General features: G+C 40.1%; 1 protein-coding gene across 1 annotated transcript in view; it reads left to right on the top strand.

Moving 5' to 3' along the window:
* Positions 1-23,288, top strand: part of LOC135197474 (mitogen-activated protein kinase kinase kinase 15-like) — a 259,241-nt gene that overhangs the window by 175,243 nt on the left and 60,710 nt on the right. Inside the window, 1 exon segment of the mRNA XM_064224540.1 lies at positions 6,841-6,945. Coding sequence (XP_064080610.1) covers positions 6,841-6,945 — 105 coding nt within the window.

The raw sequence follows: 23,288 nt of genomic DNA, 5'->3' as shown, positions 1-23,288 counted from the left end.
TTTCTGAATGATAAATTAAAAAGGGTTTCAGCTTGAACCCCGTGACATTCCCACCAAGCAGTAGAGTCAGCCTATCCTTAAAAGCTTTAAATCCTGGCATGCTACTGGCTTCCTTATGGATGTAAGTGCGTTCTGGCATTCGTTTCCAGAGCAAACTTGTTTCATCAACATTAAATATTTGTTCTGGAAGATATTCCTCATCCGTAATCATTTCATCGAGACTGTCGACAAACTAGCTAGCTCCTTCCTCATCCGCACTCGCTGCTTCTCCAGTCACTCGAACACTATGCAGCTGGAATCGGTTTTTGAACCTCTTGAACCAGCCAACGCTTGCCAAAAATTCTTGCTTATACTCTACTCCAGCACGTTCCTTCAAAGTCTGAAACAGACTTCTAGCCTTCATCTGCACAGTAAAAAGGCTTAACGGTGTCCTTTTTTGGATTTGATCTTTCATCCAAACATGCAATAATTTTTCCATTTCATGGATGGGGCCAGTGTGTTGTTTCGTAATCACTGTCGATCGCATGGGTGCAGAACCTTTCACAGCATCACGAATCCTTTCCCTATCCTTAAGAATCGTGGACACAGTAGAATGAGATAACTTCATATCACGTGCGATCACATTCACTTTCTTCCCTCCTTCGAACTGCTTAATCACTGTCATTTTTGTGTCCAAGTCAATGGCCTTCCTTTCCTTCTTGGCATGTTGAGGAGTAGATAAACACAGTTTCCTCTTGGCAGACATTTCAAAAATGATCAAAATTAACAAAATTATTGAAAAATGAACACAGCAGAGTGAGAGATGCGTTCAGTACGGAGCTACAGGCAACACTGAGTGAGCGCGGGACCCGAGAGATGCACGGATGCTGCAGGAAAAAGTATCGTACGTTCGTATGCACGTTCTGCTGAAAAGGGCGAAAATAATAGTCGTAAAGTTGATCAGACGTATGTTGCATAGGTCGTAAGTAGGTCATTACCTGTACTACATAACTTAATTATGTACAGTATAGTCATGGGTCCCAAGAAAGTTGCTGAAGTTCATAGAAAGAAGAGGATGCTTTCTATGGAGACTAAAATGGAGATTATCAAGAAGTATGAAGCTGGCATGCGGTTGAGTGTGATCGCTAAAGAATACGGCCAAAATCCGTCGACAATAGGCACCATCCTTAAGCAAAAGTAAGCCATCAAAGCAGCTACACCTTCTAAGGGCTTGATTATTTTGTCCAACAAGAGGAGCCACATGCACGATGAGATGGAGAGGGTGCTTCTTGTATGGATAAAAGATAAAGAAATTGCTGCCGATACAATAACCGAGACGGCAATCTGCCAGAAGGCCAGCGCTATTTTCGACATTTTGATTGCCCAGGCCGAAGACGACGGAGGAGAAGGGACATCGACGCCAACCTCAGACTTCAAGGCTTCTTGTGGGTGGTTTGAAAAATTCCGGAAACGGACTGGCATCCATTCGGTGGTGCAGCATGGGGAGGCGGCCAGCTCGGACACAAAAGCAGCCGAAGCCTTTATTAAGATGTTCGACGAGATGACGATCAACGAGGGCTACAGTTCTCAGCAAGTCTTCAACTGTGATGAGACTGACATTTTTTGGAAAAAAATGCCTCGTCGGACGTACTTCACGGAGGAAAAGAAGAAGCTACCCGGGCATAAGCCTATGAAAGACAGGCTTACGCTTGCACTTTGTTCGAACACCAGTGGGGATTGCAAGGTGAAGCCCCTACTTGTCTATCATTCGGAGACTCCTCGAGCCTTCAAGGCCCACAAAGTGCTAAAGGAGAAGCTTCCGGTGATGTGGAGGGCTAATGCGAAAGCCTGGGTAACAAGACTTTTGTTCATCGAGTGGGTAAATCTCGGTTTCGACCCAACAGTGAAGAAATTCTAGGAAGAATGTCTGTTGTTGTTGGACAATGCCCCTGCTCACCCTCCTGGCCTCGAGGAAGATATCCTAGCGGAGTATTCCTTCATCAAGGTTCTTTATCTTCCGCCTAACACCACCCCTCTCCTCCAGCCCATGGGCCAGCAAGTGATATCGAACTTCAAGAAGCACTACAGGCGGTCCCCGGGTTACGACGGGGGTTCCGTTCTTGAGACGCGTCGTAAGCCAAAAATCGTCGTAAGCCGGAACATCATAAAAAATCCTAAGAAAACCTTACTTTTAATGTTTTGGGTGCATTGAAAACTATGTAAACTGCATTCTTATGGCATTTTTCATCAAAAAAAACCCTTCAAATATTGATTATTTTGCATTTTTGGTGTCATATTTCATCTCCCAGATGAGCGTTGTAGGCGTTGTAACCCTGGAACATGCGTCGTAACTCTGGAAATAACGTCTGTTGACAAGCGTCGTAACCTCGGAACGTCGTAAGCCGACACCGTCGTAACCTTGGGACTGCCTGTATACAAAACATCTTTTCAAGAAATGTTTCTACATCACTGATACCACAAACCTCACCTTGCGTGAATTTTGGAAGGAGCATTTCGATATCGTAATATGCATCCGACTCATCGATCAAGCTTGGCAGGAGGTTTCGAGGGGAACCTTGAATTCTTCGTGGAGGAAACTCTGGCCTGATGCCGTATCCGCTCGAGACTTCGAGGGATTCAACGCGGGCAAAGCTGATGTAGATTTAGAAACAGTTGACGATCCCGAAACTTTCGCAACCAGATCTTGACGAGATCGTTGCACTCGGCAAGTCCATGGGGCTGGTCGTCGACAAGGACGACATCAATGACCGTCTCTAGGAGCACCAAGAGGAGCTTATGACGGATGACCTGAAGGAGTTGGAGGCCATGCAACATAACGTTGTTCAAGAAGAGTTCTCTAGCAGCGGCGAGTAGGACATTGGCAGAAATTAAGGATGCTCTAGCTGCTTTTCATAAGGTGCAATCATTTGTAGAAAGGGACACCCCAAAAAGGCATACACGGGCCGTATACTTGCGCAGTTTGATGACGTTTGCCTGAGTCGTTTCAGGAACATTGTGAAAAGCAGACAGAAGCAATCTTCCTAGGATAGTTATTTTTTAAAGAGGCCTTTAGTAGGAGTAAGCAAACATGAAGATTCAAGTGATACTATGAAAAAACAGAAAGTTGAAAGTGGTGAAAAATTTTAAATTTTGTAAAAAAAAAAAAAAAAAAAAAAAAAAAAAAAACAAAAAAAAAAAACCTAAAGTATAAGTAAAAAAATGTAAAAAAAAAAAAAAATTTAATTTTAAGTTTTTTGTAAAGTTAAAGTGTTAACGTTTTGTGCCATTTGTATATGTGTTTTGTAAAGTTTAGTGTTAATGTTTCCTGATATTTTTTAATGTGTTTCGTAAAGTTAAGTGTTCAAGTTTTCTGCCATTTGTCCTCCTCCTCTGTCACCACTTTCGGAGATCGCCTCACTCGAAAGGTAAGGTTCCACATTTTACTACATACGTACGTATGTACGTACAGTATTTCTTGTAGTACCATGTACACTAATACACTTTATTTACAGGTATGTAGTACATACTAGTACTATATGTAGTTTAAGTTAGGTATTGAATGTTCCAAATTATTGTATTTCAATCTTTATTGGTCAATGTAGCTTTTATTATAAAATTTTCTGTGGTCTTTTTGTAGGGCTTGGGACGAATTAGGCAATTTACATGTAAAATGTGGTTCAAGATACAAAAAAATCAGGTTATAAAGGCCGCCTCGGAATGGATTAATTTCGTATCCTGAGGTACTGCTGTATAGGGATTGACAGGTGCAATTGATTTGAACATAAGAAACTTTTAAAATCAGTTTTTACTCTATATCTAAAGAGGTGGATGGAAGACAAAACAACACTGACATATTGATATTTTGAATTGTAAAATATGCTCCATACCTTTTGTTATTTGTTTGTACGTTTTGAGATTCTTAGGGATTGTTTTTTGTTACTATATTGTTGCTTTTCTTTGCTGAATGAGCTTTTTTAATTAGTGAATATGCCTTTGTGTTAAAACTTATCTGCTGAAATTGCATGATAACATACTTTTTTGTCATTTTGTCTTATTTGCCATGTTTTAATCGTATGCTGATAGTGTCTACTAAATATAAAAGATAATTCTGTCTTACTAGACTTCTGCAGGCTTTTTGCCTTTAAACTTAAATAATGATAAACCATTTCCATGAATACTAATATTTAATTCTACTTCTGTAGGCTTCTTGCCTTTAAACATAAATATAATGATAAACCATTTCCATTAATACTAATGTTTAATTCTACTAGTAGCAACTGTTGTTAAATATGTAAAAGTAAGCTTGTTAGCTGATATTAGGAGAAAGATAAGGTTTATTAGGATGCTGTCATTTATTTTGTGATGATTCCGAAAGTATTATTTATGTGAAGTTTTAGTCTTGTTTTGATAATTTTATGATTGATATATAGTTGCTTACATAAGGTTTCAAAGAAATAAGGTTAGTCTTTTCAGAATTAATGCTTTGGTTGATAAGTTTTTGTTTCATCACAACCATTTAGCACTCTATATCCACACATTTCTGGTGTCCTAATGACCTCAAGCTCAAATATTATGTCAAGCAAACAGAAGAAGAAGAAGAAGAAAGTAGTTTCATGGAGCATGCACCACATAGATAATCAAGACCCCATCAATCACTTATTGTTTGCTGGTCTGCAGGGCTGTTGACAACTCCCTGCAGAATTCCCAAGCTCATTCATTACTACTGGATTGCCATTTTCTCAGTTACAAACCAATTCCTGAACCCTAGCTGGTTTTTACCTTTGGATAGCAGGGTTTCTGGCATGGTTTACTGAGAGCTCCAGATTTATGCCTCTGCAGTCAATATCAGTACCTGATGTATTTTTCAAAGGGTGCTATATAATTGAGTTCAGTTTCCTTTTAACTAGACAGATATTACTTATTGGATGTGTCTGTGTCTGGAAAAATTGAAATTCATATTTACCATACCACAGTACTGTACATTATAAGAAAATTTTAGCCAATGATATAAGATAGCATAAACTCTGTAGCTTAAACAGGTGTAAGGATTTTTAAATTTTTTGCATACAGTAACGAGTAGAGTAGTAGAAGTCTATCAGTAAATATAGTTTACTAGTAGTATATGTTTTCAGCCAATTATATAAGATAGCATAAACCTGCTAGGTTATTACAGGTGTTAGAATTTTTTAAATTTTTTTATGCCATACCATACACACATGGACTTGGATGAAATGTTTGTTAGGCTTTAATGTGGACATCCCAAAATGTGAGCAAATAGTAGCTGCTCTGTATAACGTCATCAGACAGATACATACTTCTATGTAGTGAATATGGTGTTTTTTCATTATAATTATGCCTGCATCTTTTTTTGTATTCATTGCAATTTGTAAGATCCTTATTATTGTTACTTACCTAATTAAGCTAGGAATTATCATGAAAGTTAATGTTAGTAAAAACAAGAAAAAGAAAGCTGCTAGGTATATAAGCTCAGAAAATTTTTCTAGCATTGTATGTATGTATATGATGATATAAATGATTAAGAACTACAGCAGTATAAGATGAACATTTATTCTTAAAGAAAGGAAAGGAATTTATCTTGACATAACTTTGAAAATTAATTCCTTTTACAAGGAATAAAATAATTGAGCTGTATCTAACCTTTGTATTCATTATTAAACAAAATCTTGGCAATAGTTGACCTCACTGGAATATTCCGCTAAGGAATTTTTTCTTTTGGACTTAGAAATGTCCAATAAGTAATGAAGTGAGATGAGCTAAGATACGTTAAATTGAGGTGTTACTTTTATGAGTATGTGTATGAGTGTCAGTGAAATTTATCAAACAGAATATTAATTCAGGTTTAATTCTGTATTTAAACAGGTTTAGCCTTTCTTTAACTTCGGAATCAAAACTATTTGCTCCTGATAAACTTTCTAGCATTAAAACAAGCAGTATGTATGCAGGTTATTTGTACGTATGGATATATGGATATATTTATATTGCAATTTAAAATAAAAATCCATCCAAAAATCATGCTTAATTGTGGAGTGTTTGGTCCAAAGATTTGTGTTCTTGCTAATGTGTTGATATTGTAAATCATTCAAGTGGTATGCACTTATTCTTCTGGTAACATTATAATTGCTCCTGCATTTATTTTCCTGTCTTTTCCCCAAGGAAGTATATTTCCTGTACATTTCTCATGCTCCTCAGTTTTAGTCCTAGCATGAAGAGTTGAGTCTACATGATATTTATAGTTAAAGTTGTTAAATACAAAGAATTTAGACAAGCATTTTATATTGTGTAGATGCTGAAAAGGAGATGCATTTCTATTAGTTTTCATGACAGTAATATAGTAGAGTAACTTGTATTGTTTTAAATCTTTTAGGGAAATACAAGATTTTTTATGTTTTATTTATTATTCAGTAATATAGTACATTTTAGTAAACTTTATTTATTGTTTTTGTACTGAATACTCTAGTATTCATAAAGTATGTTACTTAACCAATTAGTCTGACAGCTTCAGGGAGAGAACAGTAATTGTTAACTTTATGTTTGCAAAATATTTTAATGACATTTTAATATCTGTTTTTCAGTGTTCATTTACATTAGTGTAATATTTTTATTTTGAATGTTTAATTTATGCAACCCATCTCATATATCTTACATGTAGAGTTTATATCTGTCTTGCAACAATGTTAATACTTCCTTATTGCTTGTGATTCATAAGCCAGCCTTATATAAGCCTCTGCCTATCTCTTGCCACACTCCTGAGAATATCTTTGATGCTCTCTAAGTGTCCTAGCCATATGCTCGTAAGTTGTTTGGCAGCATGAGTGTGATAGATGCCTCTCTGTGTTGTAGCTTAGAGTTCGGGTATGGTTATGGCTCTCGATGCAACACTGCTGGCAGTCCCAGTGTCTCCCCAGCCTCTCCCTCCTCATACCTCTCGTCTCTTTCATATACCAGGTAAACTACCCTTATTACCCAGTTTGTATAACATTTAATGGTCCTTTTTCATTTGTGCATCTTTACAAGCTTTCCATTGTTTTTTAACATTTAATTAGATACTGAATTTACCATTTTGGACTAATGGTTTTAAAAGCAACCCTTGAAGTTGGTACTGTAGATGGATTCAGGTAACTTTTATGCTAAAAGCAAGCTAACATTTTCACATATATTTTCAGGTTATGTTTTTTTTAATTTGGTAGGTGCTTGATGCTTATGAGATTCTATACAGAGAGAGAACTGATACAAATCTTAATGAAATATTATCTCTGAAGGTAATCAAGACATGTTTGTGAAATTTTCTTGTTGCAGTAAGTGTTTTTAAACATAAAGTGAGTTTTATTTTGCATTTGGAGTATGTACTGACAGTTTATTTTGAATTTCATGTATATCTTGTCCTAAAACAGTGAACTGAAATTCAAACCATAATATTCCAGAAATTTTTGGAAAGATTGACCAAAGAGAGTTTATTTTATCACAGCTCCTTTAATCGTCTATGTGCCATTATTCCTCGTCTTTTATGACCCCAGACTTGACAGCCTTTTGTCTAACGGGCAGAAGACTTGCGTAATTTCATATTCAATTCAATTCAATTCATTGTATATATGATGATCGGAAATGTGATTAGCTCTTTATTTGGGGAGAGTCTGATTAGCAAAAGTGAAGCAGTCACATTACCTGATACATATGATTTTAGTGATGTATTCCTGGTTTGAAGTTTATTCATTAAGATTTTATTAGTATCTCTGGAAAAAAATTGTACCTGGTCTTTTTTAATCTGTATATAAGGACAGGACACATACAGAAGAAAGCATTTGAGGATACTTGCCTGAATTTGTTTCAACTTATATATTTTATTTAAGATATATGTAATTGTAAGCAGGTAATGTATTGTAATTTTTATGTATTGTTTTTACCAATTAATAGTAAATACAAGTAGGCTGTTTCTGTTAATTTTTGTGCCTAAATCAATCTCATTATATTTTACCACAACCCTGTTAATCTTACATATGCCAATATTTGTATCCCATATGTTCTAAGGCTTACCAGTCTTTTGTCTGTCAGACAGAAAGATACAGTCTCGCCATGCACATGCCCTCTGAATCTACAGGTATCTTAACTAATAATTTCACTTTTCATGAATGCTTGTTGCTATTAAGAGTGCTACACTTATTCCCTAGGTGTTTACTTCATGGAGGATTGCTCTACAAGCACTGGGTAATAATTCAGTTTTTATTTTTATTATTATTGTTATTCACCATTTACTTCATCCCTTCATTTCTTTTATGTACATAGTTCACCTGGCAGTGATCTTGGCTTTTACTAGTTACTTTCCCGTTACTCAGAATGCCTACTGTGTCGTGGGCTTAGTTAATTATTGGCAACTATTAATAAGTGGGTAACCTCTTGTCATCTGGAGAGTTTAGTGTTAAGCAGTGTTTACATTCATTCTAGTTTGCTATTATAGTACTTTTTATGTAACCTAACTCATTTTATATTGTTTGTTATTGTTTTGGTGAATGCTTTTTCTGTTAAGATTTGCTTCTCACTAGTTAACAAGTTGTTAGGCTAATAAGATACCTAGATGACTGGCTGATGATAGCAAAATCCAGAGAAAAATTACTTTGGGACAGGGATACCCTTCTGCAGTTTTGTCACAGCCAAGGTATTGTGATAAATCAGGAGAAGTCAAAGCCAGATCGTAGTCAGAGGCTGGTGTATCTGGGTATGATTATAGACACAGCAAAAGCCAAAGTGTTCCCAGCAGACCAGAGGGTAGAGAAATGCAAAACAGGTTGCGAATGCCTTTCTTGAAAAACAAACACAGCTACCAAAACAGTGGCAAGTAGTCCTGGGAATTTTAAGTTCCTTGGAGAAGCTGGTGCCACATAGGAGACTACACCTTCGATCATTGCAATGGAGGATGAAGGAGTTTTGGTCGCCAACGGTAGATCACCCATATGAGAAAATTCCCTTGTCGACAGAGGTGAGGAAAGACCTACTGTGGTGGGTGCAGGACAACAATCTGACAGTAGGAGTGCCCTTTCAGCAACCCTCTCCAGAGCTCTTGCTGTTCTCGGATGCATCACTCAAAGGTTGGGGCACCCACTTGGAGGAGCTGATGATTTCAGAGAAGTGGAATTGCAAGGACAGAGAACTCCATATAAATGTGCTGAAGTTAAAAGCAGCTTTTCTGGCACTACAGGAATTCTGGGAGAGGGTGAAGGGACAATCAGTGGTATTTATTACGTAAACAAGCAAGGAGGCCTAGTATCTCGACAGTTACACCTGATGACAGTTCAACTTCATCAGTAGGCTGTAGAGAACTTGGTAGACATCAGAGCCAGATATATTCCAGGAAAAAAAAACATTGTTGCTGACAAATTGAGCCGTAGGGACCAGATTCTAGGAACGGAGTGGTCCTTGCATCAGGAAGTGGTGGACAGAATGTTCATTTTGTGGGAAAAGCCTACCATAGACCTATTCTCAACCAGGTACAACAAAAAGTTGGAAGTGTATTGTTCAGTAGTCCCGGACGCAGAGGCAGTAGCAGAAGATGCGCCACAACACCCATGGGACAATCTGGATGTGTACACATTTCCTCCATTTTGCCTAATCCGTCAGGTTCTGAACAAGGTGATGCGGTCTCAAACACTCAAGACGACTCTGGTAGCCCCATTGTGGCCAAAGGCAGAATGGTTTCTGGACCGTTGGAACCTCCTAATTGATGTGCCGAGAGAGTTACCTCCATGGAACAACCTACTATGTCAACCACATGTGGAGAGGTACCACCAGTCAGTGCAGTCCCTATCACTTCATGAGTGGAGACTGTCAAGTATCTCCTACAAGCGAGAGGCTTTACTCAGAAAGCAGCAATACAGATGGCAGGGAATATCAGAAGGTCATCTGCAGCTGTGTACCAAGGAAAGTGGTCCACATACTGTGATAGGTGTCATAGAGGGAACTTGTCTCCACTCAGAACCACTATTCAACAGTTAGCGGACTTTCTGATATATCTCAGAACAGAAAGACATATGTCTGTATCTGCTGTAAAGGGATACATGGCTGCTCTAACTTTCATGGGAAATGGCTATGTAAACGAAGAATTTTGAGCAGTCCTGTTCCCCGAAGGAACTAAAAGCCCCAGATTGGGATTTGACCATGGTACTGAGCAGCCTTACAAAACCCCCATACGAGCCATTGCGACAGTCCGCAGATAGAAGCTTGACCTTGGAGGCAGTCTTCCTATTGGCTCTAGCCTCAACCAAAAGGGTGGGGGAGCTGCATGGTCCGTCATATTTGGTGAAGCATTCGAGAGGTTGGAAGTCTATGGTTTATGAGTTTGTCCCAGAATTCGTTGCCAAAACTCAAAACCCATCAGTATTGGATGGTAGATTCAACTCCTTTTCCATACCAGCTCTGGGAGAATTTGTGGACAATGATCCTGAAGAAATGCTGCTATGCCCTGTCAGAGTACTAAGAGCATACTTAAGAAAAACGTGGCATCTCAGGCCAGGATGCCGAAGGCTTTTTATGAGTGCAGGACAGAACAAGAAGGAAGTGTCCAGGAACACAATATCATTTTGGTTGAGAGAAACAATCAGGAATGCATACATGACAGGAGACAAAGGGTCAAATAGCCTGGAGAGAGCTAGAGCTCATGACATCAGGGGTTTGAGAGCTTCTTTGGCATTCAAGAAAAATATGTCTGTGGAGAGGATTTTGAAAGCTGGTATTTGGCTATGCCAAACAACTTTCACTTCCTTTTATTTAAAAGATGTTGCCCATAGATCCATGGACACTTTTTCCTTGGGTCCAGTGGTGGCTCCCCAACAAGTGGTATAGCTCATCCGTACCCCGGGTGGGTCAGTTAGTGTATAGTCTAAGATGAAGGTATGAAAGTAGAATGAATGAGATGACTGGTCTTCCTTCTTTACTACTTTTCTAGCTACTCCTTTACCTACGGACAGTAAGAGGGAGAGTACCATCATGAGCTGAAACAGACTAGATGCAAATGAGGGAGACAGTCATACTGTAAAGAGAATCTAGAGCATAGGATACTTTTCAGTAGCAACACACTCCTCTCAATAATAGGAAGAGGGGCGGGGGGGTGATAATAGATCCAGGTACAGGGTCAGGAGTGGTTTATGAGAACGGATAGCTCTCCACCTTCCGTAATGCAATAAGCCATGGCATTGTATGAAACACCCAGAGAGGGAAACCAATAGATTATCATATATATTTGGTTCAAAGGTTATAGTTCATTGTTTAGAATACAGTGGAACCTCGACATACGAATGTCCCAACTTACGAAAAATTTAAGTTACGAAAGCAAATACGAAGATTTTTTTTTGCCTCTGCATACGAAAATAATTCAGGTTACGAAAGGGTAAAGTCTGAGATTCGCCCGGACCACCGAGAACAATTTTAAAACTCACTCGCCGCTAACTGAGTAGACTCACCACCATCCTCCCGCTCTCCCATTGGTTCCTGATGCTAGTCACCGCCGTAAGATCCTCCTCTCTATTGGTCAGCATGTACCCCCGTTGTGCTCTATATATTCTATTGGTAAAAGGATGCTGTAAATTGAAAAACTTATTCATGCAATACATTTAATAAAAAAAAAAACATTAGGTAAAGATAAAATAAAGAATAGAAATGAATGGTTATTATACTGCTTGGTAGTTTCAGTAGTTGAAGAGAGAGAATGAAAATTTATGATTACTGTACTGTGTGCTAGGTAAAAGTGGTTGCTTGCCGATCGTTGGCTACTTGTAGTGGTGAACGTAAACAAAATGTTGGAAGCTTTTTTTTTTTGGTTTGTTTGTTTATTATAGTTAATGGTTACTTAATAATTGTTTAAATGAGTACATGAAATACATTTAATAAAAAAAATTGTGAATTAGATATCATAAAATATAAAATAAATCAAACTGCTATCATCGAAGCAAACAAATATTTTCTAGAATTCTTCTTCTGTTTTAATATTAAATGTTTCATTATAGCTGTCAGTAACTCGGTATCTCCATTAGGTAAAGATAGAATAAAGAATAGAAATGAATGGTTATTATACTGCTTGGTAGTTTCAGTAGTTGAAGAGAGATAATGAAAATTTTATGATTACTATATGTACTGTGTGCTAGGTAAAAGTGGTTGCTTGGCTATCGTTCGCTACTCGTAGTGGTGAATGTAAACAAAAGGTTGGAAGCTTTTTTTTTTTTTGTTTGTGTATTATAATTAATGATTAATTAATAATTATTTGAAATGAGTTCATACTGATTATTTATACATTTTATTGGCATATTCTAAGCTTTTAGCTTCTTAGGTTTAGATGTCAGAATCATAGACTAGGCTACAGTGCTAATATATGCAGTAAAAATGGGGTTGAACATTACATGCAGTTGAATATTATTCAAGTATGTACAGTATTTTGCCTATTTGGAGCCATATTTCTTCCGTCGGATCGCCGTCGTAACCCTAGAACATAGTGTTGTAATCCTGGAAATAATTTACTGGGGTGTTTTTGTAGGGCTTGGAACGAATTAGGCAATTTACATGTAAAATGTGGTTCAAGATACGAAAAAATCAGGTTACGAAGGCCGCCTTGGAACGGATTAATTTTGTATCCTGAGGTACTACTGTACATCTATTAGGAAATGGATAAAGGTGGCAAACTCCCAGTCGGTTATAGAGACCTACCTCCCACCAATACGTAAGTCTATCCTAATGTTTTGACTGAAGGTTTGTTTCGTATATGAACAAATGACAAATTTTGAACCTATTTGTATTTTTCGTAACTAGCAAACCCGAGATCTTAACAGACAAGGCCCACCTCGAACCACCCCTCTAACAGTCTAAACTGGGTTGGAAGAGTAACTGATAGGTCATGGGACGCCAAGGGCATTTTGGGAACCACAATACCCCGTGACCTGGTACAGATGCCAATAGTCCCTGGATCTCAAGTTTTTTTTTATTAATTCTACCAGTTTCCAGCTTGGTGCTAGTATATTATCCTAATGTTAAGGCCTCAGGTTTGTTAGTTATGAAAAATACAAATTGGTTAAAAAATTTGTCATTTTTCTGTAGTATTTGGTTTATTGTAGTGTAAAAGTAAGAGCATAGTGGTTTTGGGTCTTTGCCTTTATATCCGTGGCATGTTTTGGTGTTAACTATATTTCAAGTACTTTTGTGTATTTTCTGGGTCAGTTAAGTTGTTTTTTTTTATGGGGCTTTCAGTTGTGTACCCTTTGCATCATTTGCTGACCATATTTGTACCTAATTCTGTTTTTTTTTTTTTTTTTTTGATGCAATGAGTCTCATTCATTGCATTTCTAATGACAGTATTAGTGTAATGGCGATTTAGTATAAATTTTTGTATGCTTTGTGAACTAGCAGCTATTTGTACTTTGGTAGCTCTGATATTTTTAATGGATAGACTTATTTTAATTATTGCTTTTGGAGACTGATCAAGATCTCAACCTGCTGAATGAGCCTGTGCAACAAACTCTCCTTTCGTAAGTGATGACATAAGGGTAAATACGGAGATATTATATAAAATATTGGAGATAATAGTGGAAAAATATATACCGAAGAAGAAAAGTAAACATCATTCATGCATACCAAGAGACAGAAGGATCTTGTTCCAGAAAATCAGAAAGTGGAAAAAAGGTCTTGCAAAAGAAAAAAATGCATGGAAAGTTATAGAACTAAAAAGTAAGATAGAAAATGCAGAACAAAAGATTATACAATCAAAAGAAAATGAAAAACGGGACTTGGAAGAAAAAACCCTATTAAATATCAAGCAAAACCCCAAACTATTATACTCATATGCGAAGAAGATGAATAAAAGAAGAATAGAAATAGGCCCTCTGAGAATTGAAGGGAGATTAACGAATGAAAAAAAGGAAATTTGCAACATACTGGCAGAACGATATAAGAGAGAATTCACCCCTAGAATAGATAATGAAGATAATGATATAGAAGTAAGGGATGAAAATAGTGAATATTTAGCTGACATAGATATTAATGAAGCTGATATTGTGCAGGCTATTAATGAAATTAAAAATGGAGCTGCTGCAGGGCCTGATGGAATTCCTGCTATTTTGTTAAAGAAAGTAGTTCATTCTATCGCAAAGCCACTTGCAATATTATTAAGACAAAGTGTAGATACAGGCAAGATATATGATGAGCACAAATTAGCATATATTACCCCTACTTTCAAAAGTGGATCAAGACTAGAGGCAAGTAATTATAGGCCTGTGAGTCCAACATCACATATTATGAAAGTGTATGAAAGGGTAATGAAGAAAAATATTATGAAACATTTAATAAAAAATAATTTGTTTAATAAAGGACAACATGGTTTCGTACCCGGAAAAAGTACACAAACCCAACTGTTAGTCCACCGTGAAAACATATTCAAAAATATGAAAAGCGGAAATGAAACAGATGTGGTTTATTTAGACTTTGCAAAAGCTTTTGATAAAGTAGACCATAATATATTAGCGAAGAAAATTAGAAAACACAATATCGTGGATAAAGTAGGAAGATGGTTAAAAGAATTTTTACACAACAGAAAACAGATAGTTATTGCAAACGACGAGAAATCGGATGAAGCCAAGGTAATATCCGGTGTGCCGCAAGGTACGGTGTTAGCTGCAATACTGTTTGTTATTATGATTGAAGACATAGACAATAATGTTAAGGATTCGGTAGTGAGTAGTTTCGCAGATGACACAAGAATAAGTAGAGAAATTACTTGTGATGAAGATAGGAACACTCTACAAAGAGACCTTAACAAAGTATATGATTGGGCAGAGGTAATAGGATGGTATTTAACTCTGATAAATTTGAATCAATAAATTATGGAGACAGAGAAAGAAAGCTATATGCATATAAGGGACCTAATAATGAGACCATCACAAATAAGGAAGCAGTTAAAGACCTTGGTGTGATGATGAATAGGAACATGTTATGCAATGATCAAATAGCAACTCTGTTGGCAAAATGTAAAGCAAAAATGGGAATGTTGTTACGGCACTTCAAAACAAGAAAAAGCTGAACACATGATTATGCTTTATAAAACATATGTTCGTAGTCCACTTGAATATTGCAATATGATATGGTACCCACACTATCAAAAGGATATTGCACAAATAGAGAGTGTACAAAGGTCCTTTACAGCTAGAATAGAAGAAGTTAAGGACCTAGACTACTGGGAAAGACTACAATTCTTAAAATTATATAGTCTAGAAAGGAAAAGAGAACGCTACATGATAATTCAGGCATGGAAACAGATAGAAGGAATAGCAGAAAATATCATGGAACTAAAAATATCAGAAAGAGCAAGCAGAGGTAGATTAATAGTGCCCAAAACTATACCAGGAAAAATAAGGAAAGCACACAGGACATTAATCCACTACGCACCAGCATCGATAATGCAGCGTCTATTCAATGCGTTGCCAGCTCATCTGAGGAATATATCAGGAGTGAGCGTAGATGTGTTTAAGAATAAGCTCGACAAATATCTAAACTGCATCCCAGACCATCCAAGATTGGAAGATGCAAAATATACCGGAAGATGTACTAGCAACTCTCTGGTAGACATTAGAGGTGCCTCACACTGAGGGACCTGGGGCAACCCGAACAAGATGTAAGGTCTGTAAGGTAAGGTCAGCATCTTTAGACTTTGAGTATGTTTACTTTTGCATCTTAATCCACCTAGCATGAGGGTCAGGCATTTATAATCTGATTCAGAATCCAAATCCTGTAGCTAATTTGTGGCAGTTACTTATCAGATGTCTCCTATCACTGGAAAAACTAGTTCCTCACAGCTGTTCAGTTTGCAGTTGCTGCTCTAACTTTTGGGGCCCATGGTGTGCAGTAACTAATAAATGACTACCCAGTTGTAACCTCTAAGGATGTTTTGGAGGACCTTCCATAATGACAGGACATTGGACACCATCTAGTAGGAGACTTCCCACTGTCTCCTTTCACCCAGAGAAATTGATTTGTTTGGTCACATTGAGTCAAGGTTAGTCTACAGACCCTGTGGGCCATCAAGTGGCAGGATTTTGGACATTACAAGACAAGGTTTTGCATAATTTATCAAACTAGAGGCTGTATCTTTAGGTTTCTAAGGATTCTCACAATACTAGGCAGAAAGAACAGTAGGTGTAATGGCTGACAATCTGTTGACAGTGGTGCATACAGACAAAATCAGGCACTCAGTCAGAGGATTTTTGTGGGCTGGAAGTCCAGATTTTTATGTCGGGGGAGGCAAACAAGATTGGCATAGTGCCAAGGTTTACTCCAGCAAGCTACATGGTAGTAATGGTGTCAGGAGGGAAACAGATTCTGCAGTTGAAGTTGCTTCTGCAAGATATGTCACTGATAGATCTGTTTAATATGAACTATAACAAAATGGAGTTTTGTTCAGCTCAGCCAAGCCCAGAGACCTAGAGGATAGACATGAAGTTACCTCTTAGGGATAACCTTTATGTCTTTTGCATTTCACTTGTTTGACCTTGTCTAAAAAAGCTCCACACCTACATGATGGATCTAATAGCTGCTCTTTAGCAGAAAGAGGGGTGGTTTACAGATCCAATATGTCCAAAATTGGAAGAGACTACTCAAGTAGGCACATTTCCATAGATCCAGAAACTTGAACACCCATCATTTTTATGCTTCAGGGTTGCCTTCAGCTAGCTACTTAAGGCAAACCTAGTGAATTTTGTTGTTGGTGTTGTGGAAGGTTCATTTATCCCTGACACTTTTATATATCCTAATTGCCAATTGTTTTGTTTCATACAGTCTTCTGTCTGCCATCAAGGGATATAGTTCTACCCTATTTTAAGTTTTTGACCATGTGGGCTCAGTTTGGTTCTTTCAGTGGAGTTGCAAAGGCTTATCCAACATTTTCAGTGTGGGTCACCCCTTGAGTCACTTAAATGTCCTGGGATCTCCACCTTTTCCTTTAGACTTATGCAGCCTACACATGAACTACTCTATGAAGGGTTTGTTTGTTGGACCTCACATTGAATATGGGATTTTCATACAATCAACTTACCTGTCAGATATATACATAGCTAAGACTCCGTCGTCCCCGACAGAAATTCAAATTTCGCGCCACTCGCTACAGGTAGGTCAGGTGATCTACCGGCCTGCCCTGGGCGGCAGGACTAGGAACCATCCCCGTTTTCTATCATATTTTCTCTGTCGCCGGTGGTATCAACATTGTTGTTATTACCTCCTGACTTAGATTCATTTTTCAACATTTGATCAACGTTTTTCGGCTTTTTGGTGACGTATTTGGATCGTGTTTTGGCATTCGCTACTGTGGACTGTTTTTTGGAATAACTCTTTTGGATTTTTCTCAGTATGTCTGATTCTAATGTGAGTGTGAGAATGTGTGTGAATGTAGGCTGCAGGGTGAGGATACCGAAAGCTTCGGTTGATCCTCACACTGTATGCCGTAAATGTAGGGGGGTTCAGTGTTCTGCTATTAATACTTGTAAGGAATGCGAGGGATTGAATGCAGAAGAGTGGAAGACTTTGACTTCTTATTTGAAGAAGTTAGAGAGGGATAGAGTTAGACGGCTGAAAGGTGTGAGTTCAAGGCCTATTGAGCCTTTCACGGATAATTCTAATCCTACTGATGTAGATTCTCCCTATATATCTCATTCTCAGAGTGCTTTTTCGGATTCGGCATCGGAAATCGCCAAATCTGAAAGCTACTATTAGAGACATGAAGTCCAAGATGGCTGACTCCAAAGGTAAGGCTAGTGATAGTGAACATTTCAGTGAAGTGAGTTCTCTCAGTGTTGTGGAGGGGGCGTTTGATCGTCCCTGCGACGCTCCCAGGCCTAGACCTCTTCCAAGCTCCCATGCCCAGAGGAGAAGGAAAGTCGAAAGGCTTAAGGAGGTCGTGGGGAATCCCCAACGGTCAGACGTCCCTTCAGCTAGCTCTGCTTCATGGCAGGCGGCTCAAGGGCGCTATAGAAAAAGCGTCTTTCGCGAGTGTTTCTCGTCCTCTCCCTCTCCCTCACCTAAACGAGGGTGGAAGGAGTCGAACTTATCGAGACCGCTGAAGCGTCATATGAAGCCCGACATAGATTCGAGCCCAGAGCGCTTCTCAGATGACGCTCTGTCTGCTATTAAGAAAGCGAAGGTGGCGTCAGCGTCACCTGACGCTTGTGCGGAAGTACCCCTTCATTCTTCTTCCCCGAGTGATGACGAAAGGCGTCATGCACTAGACGTGGGAGAAGCGTCAAGAAAGATAATTATGGCAGTTCAGGAACAACTGTCATCTCTTGTGGGAGTTTTAGCGCCCCCCGTCGGAAGGACGTGACGCTTCCAATTAAGAAGTCTCGTCCTCTCTCACCTGCTCGAAGAGAAGCGTCAGACAGACGTGAAACTGCTAAACGTCTTGCAGAAGCTTCGAGTTCGAGAGCTAGAACGGGGGCTTACGAGAGTTTCGTAAAGCCAGAGAAACGTAAGACGTCTTTTAGAAGTGAAGCGTCATTGAAAGCGGATCTTAGACGTGACGCTCCGTCCAATATTGTGACTCCGAGTAGGACGCCTTTAGAGAGCGGAGCGTCTTCCAGGCGCGAAGCGTCATCAAGACGTCAGCAAGAGACGTCAGCCATGACGCTCGGAGAACGGGAAGCGTCATACAAGGCGTCTTCTAAAGTTCAAGAGAAGCCGGAGCTTGTGACGCCTTCCAAGTCTTTTAAAGCGGGAAAGAGGAAAGAGTATCATTCCCTTAGCCCCTCTCCTATTAGGAGTTTGTCTCCTCCAGAAGAGGAAAGTTCAGAAAGGAGAACGGAGACTCAGATAGATCCCGAGTTGGAGGAAAACTCGGATGATGAAGATCATGGAAGAGAGGGTCTGTCCAACTATAAGGTTTTGACTACCCTGCTTCTTGAGGAGTATGGAGACGAGTTGACTCCTGCTGCTCCTCCTTCTCCGCGCTCGCTCTTTTCCAGTGCTAAGACGAAGAAGCCCTCGTCTTTTCTAAAAATGAAACCCACCATCTCGATGAAGCGGGCATTACACGCCTTAGACTCATGGATGAAGTCTAAGAAAGACTTAGTCAGGACAGTCTTTTGCATGCCTCCAGCAAGATTAGCTGGGAAAAGAGGCATATGGTATAAGACGGGAGAGAATATGGGTATATCTCTCCCTTACACAACAGAGGCAGATTTTTCGACTTTGGTTGACGCTTCAAGGCGTCCAAGTCTCAATTCTGCACGAATTACATGGGGTATTTCAGAACTGGATCATCTCCTCAAGGGACTCTTTCATGTATTGGAAGTCTTCAACTTCTTAGATTGGTCCCTTGGGGTGATGTCCAAGAAAGCCCATGATTCAGAAGGAATCGAACCTGAAGCCCTGTTATGCATTTTGTCTTGCATTGACAAAGCGGTACAGGATGGATCTTTTGAAATCTCTTCATTATTTGGAGCAGGTCTTTTAAAGAAAAGGACGGTGTATGGCGCCTTCTTAACAAAGGCAGTCTCGCATGCTCAGAGGGCAGCTCTACTGTATGCGCCTCTTTCTGACTTTTTGTTCCCTTCTCAGTTAGTGAAGGACGTTGCTCACTCTTTAACTGAGAAGGCGACTCAGGATCTTCTGACGCAGTCAGCTAGGAAGAAGAATAAAGCCTGTTTCTACATATGACAAGAAAGGACCTAGTACATCATTGCAGCCCTTTCGAGGTGGTCCGACCTCCAGACCTCCCGCAAGAAGGAAGGCTCCGGAGAAGAGAGGTAGGTCTGCCTTTCGTCCCTTTAAAAAGGGAAAATGAAACATCTCTCCTCCAAGCACCAGTAGGTGCCAGGCTCCTAGGATTCGTGGAGGCCTGGACACTGATAAACGCAGACGCGTCTGCATTGGCTATCATAAGGAAGGGATATCGTATCCCTTTCCTGAACGCTCCTCCCCTAACGTCAATACCAAGGGAACTATCAGCCAAGTACAAGGACCCTGTGCTGAGGGATACTCTTCGATCGATGGTGGAACAAATGTGGGACAAGAGAGCGATAGAACTAGTACTGGATCAAAACTCCCCGGGGTTTTACAATCGCCTTTTTCTAGTGGCGAAAGCCTCGGGAGGCTGGAGACCAGTACTGGACGTCAGCTCTCTGAACAAATTTGTTCAGAAGGAGAAGTTCTCCATGGAGACTTCTGCTTCAGTCCTAGCGTCATTACAACAAGGAGATTGGATGGTGTCTCTAGATCTCCAGGACGCCTACTTTCATGTCCCGATCCACCCTTCATCGAAGAAGTACCTCCGTTTCATGACGGGGGGAAGGATCTTTAAGTTCAGAGCCTTGTGTTTCGGCCTGTCCACAGCTCCTCAGGTCTTCACAAGCCTGATGAAGAATGTGGCGAGGTTTCTTCACCTCAAAGGAGTAAGTATCTCTCTGTATCTGGACGACTGGCTCATCAGGGCCAGATCAGAGAGACAGTGCTTGGAGGACCTAATGTTAACTCTAGATTTGATCAAAGCGTTGGGATTGCTCGTGAACCTCGAGAAGTCTCAGCTGACCCCCAGACAAGACCTAGTCTATCTGGGGATTCGGATGGCTTCTCGGGGTTTCGAGTTTTTTCCTTCGCAAGAGAGAATCGCAAAAGGTTTGCGTATTGTCTCTCTCTTCTTAGAGAAGGAACAAACGTCAGCGAGGGAATGGTTGAGCCTTCTGGGGACGCTTTCCTCGTTACAACAATTCTTCCCTCTAGGAAGACTACATGTTCGTCCGCTTCAATTCTTCCTCAAGAGGTCTTGGAGCTGAAAAACCGGACAACTGTCAGACGTTTTTCCCATTCCAAGGGAGACAAAGTCACACCTACAATGGTGGTTGCTCCCTCTGGAAGAGAACAAAGGGATCTCTCTAAGAACACAGAACCCAGACCTAGTGTTGTTCTCCGACGCGTCGGAGAGAGGTTGGGGAGCGACATTAGGCGCAGAAGAGGTGTCAGGCACCTGGGAACCAGCACAGGTGACTTGGCACATAAACTGCAAGGAGCTCTTCGCCGTACATCTGGCTTTGAAGAGTCTAGAACCTCTGGTATCAAACAAGGTAGTGCAAGTAAATGTGGACAACACCACCGCACTTGCTTACATTCGGAAACAGGGAGGGACGCACTCCTCGTTCCTTTACGAGCTGACGAGAGACCTATTACTTTGGACGTCTCACAGGAACATCTCCCTACTGACAAGGTTCGTACAGGGAGTAAAGAATGTGAGGGCGGACAGGCTCAGCAGGAGGAACCAGGTCCTTCATACAGAATGGACACTACAAGAGGGAGTGTGTCTCGATCTCTGGTCTCTGTGGGGGACTCCTCATGTGGATCTCTTCGCAACATTCATTTCAAAAAGGCTCCCAGTGTTTTGCTCGGTCGTGGAAGATCCAAGAGCACTTATGGTAGACGCCTTCCTGCTAAATTGGTCTCGAGTAGACGTTTATGCTTTTCCCCCATTCAAAATCCTGGGGTTAGTAATGAAAAAGTTTGTTGCGTCAAAGGAGACGAGGATGACGTTAATAGCCCCCTTTTGGCCGGCCCAGGAATGGTTCACGGAGGTGGTAGAGTGGATCGTAGACTTTCCAAGATCCCTACCAAGAAGGACGGATCTTCTCAGACAACCACACTTCAAGAGGTACCATCAAAACCTCCCCGCTCTTGCTCTGACTGCCTTTCGACTATCGAAAGACTTGTCAGAGCGAGAGGCTTTTCTCGCGAAGTGGCAAGCGCGATCGCGAGAGCACGCAGAACCTCCACTACGAAAGTATACCAGTCGAAGTGGGAGGTATTTAGAAGGTGGTGTAGATCCAAGAAGTTGTCCTCCTCCTCTACCTCTATAGCGGAAATTGCTGATTTCTTGCTATTCCTGAGAGTAAAATCTCATCTAGCCGTATCCACAATAAAGGGATACAGAAGTATGCTCTCGGCTGTATTCAGGAACAGAGGATTAGATCTGGCAAATAACAAAGATCTCCACGATCTCATAAGATCGTTTGAGACTTCAAAGTCTAAGGAACCAGTACCTCCGAACTGGAACCTGGACGTAGTCCTCAAATATCTGTCATCGGATAGATTCGAACCTCCTCATCTGGCATCGTTTAGAGACATAACTAGAAAATGCATATTCCTATTATCTTTAGCTACGGCAAAGAGAATTAGTGAATTACAAGCTCTGCAGGATAAAGTAGGATTCAAGGGAGACTCGGCTATTTGCTCGTTTAAGACCCTGTTTTTAGCGAAAAACGAGAATCCCACGAATCCCTGGCCTAAGTCATTCGAAGTCAAAGGAATGTCGAGTCTCGTAGGCAGAGAAACAGAGAGGTCTCTATGCCCTGTTAGATCGCTGAAGTTCTACCTTCAGAGAAAGCGTCAGTTGGGAGGCTCTAGACAAGGTCTCTGGTGCGCGGTAAAAGACCCCACAAGACTGATGTCCAAGAATGCTCTGGCGTTCTTTGTAAGAAACGTCATTACGGACGCTCATAAGGTCTGTCCTGACGAACAGTTACAACTACTAAGAGTAAAAGCTCATGAAGTAAGAGCGGTAGCGACGTCTCTCTCGTTTTATAAGAATATGTCGCTTAAAAACATCATAGATACGACATATTGGAGATGCAACTCAGTATTTGCATCTCATTACTTGAAAGACGTGCGTGTGACGTATGAGAAGTGTTTTTCTCTAGGTCCTATCGTATCGGCAGATACGATTCTGGGTACGGGAGCCGACACCAATCCTTAAATGTATATACTGTTCTTCTTTTTGGATATGGTCGAGAGTCTCTTCGAACAATGGAGGACTTAGGCTCGCACGGGCGGCCGTCTATGTTGTTCAGTAAGAGAATTCTTGTCATATCCAATTAAATGTGGTATAATTTTTTTTTGAAAATTATGTATGTGTGCGTAGTGGTTTTTGAGTTACGGTTGTTGTGACGAGTTCGGGGATAACTCGTAACAATCCTTAGTTCTAACATATGGTTAGGATCAGGTGGTCGGGATTGGTTGTGTGCTCCTTCATAAGGTGTATTGTCATATAAGTGGATCAGCACCCATTGACAAAGTCCTTTTAGGCTCTGCCGAGTAAGTGGGTAAGACCCCATCGGCAGACCCACAAGAACTCTTGGCCATAGATCACATATCTCGCTAAAGTTTCTTGAGGTGATGCAGACTACTGGGCAAACACCCACGAAGTCTACCACCTATCAGGTAGGAACCAAGGTTTTATTTATACCTACAACATATGTTGTTTACCTGTCTATTCCATATAGTAGCTGTCTCTTACC

Source organism: Macrobrachium nipponense, chromosome 21 (genome assembly GCF_015104395.2).
Source record: "Macrobrachium nipponense isolate FS-2020 chromosome 21, ASM1510439v2, whole genome shotgun sequence".
Classification (NCBI taxonomy): domain Eukaryota; kingdom Metazoa; phylum Arthropoda; class Malacostraca; order Decapoda; family Palaemonidae; genus Macrobrachium; species Macrobrachium nipponense.
This window is presented reverse-complemented; position numbering and strand designations above follow the sequence as displayed.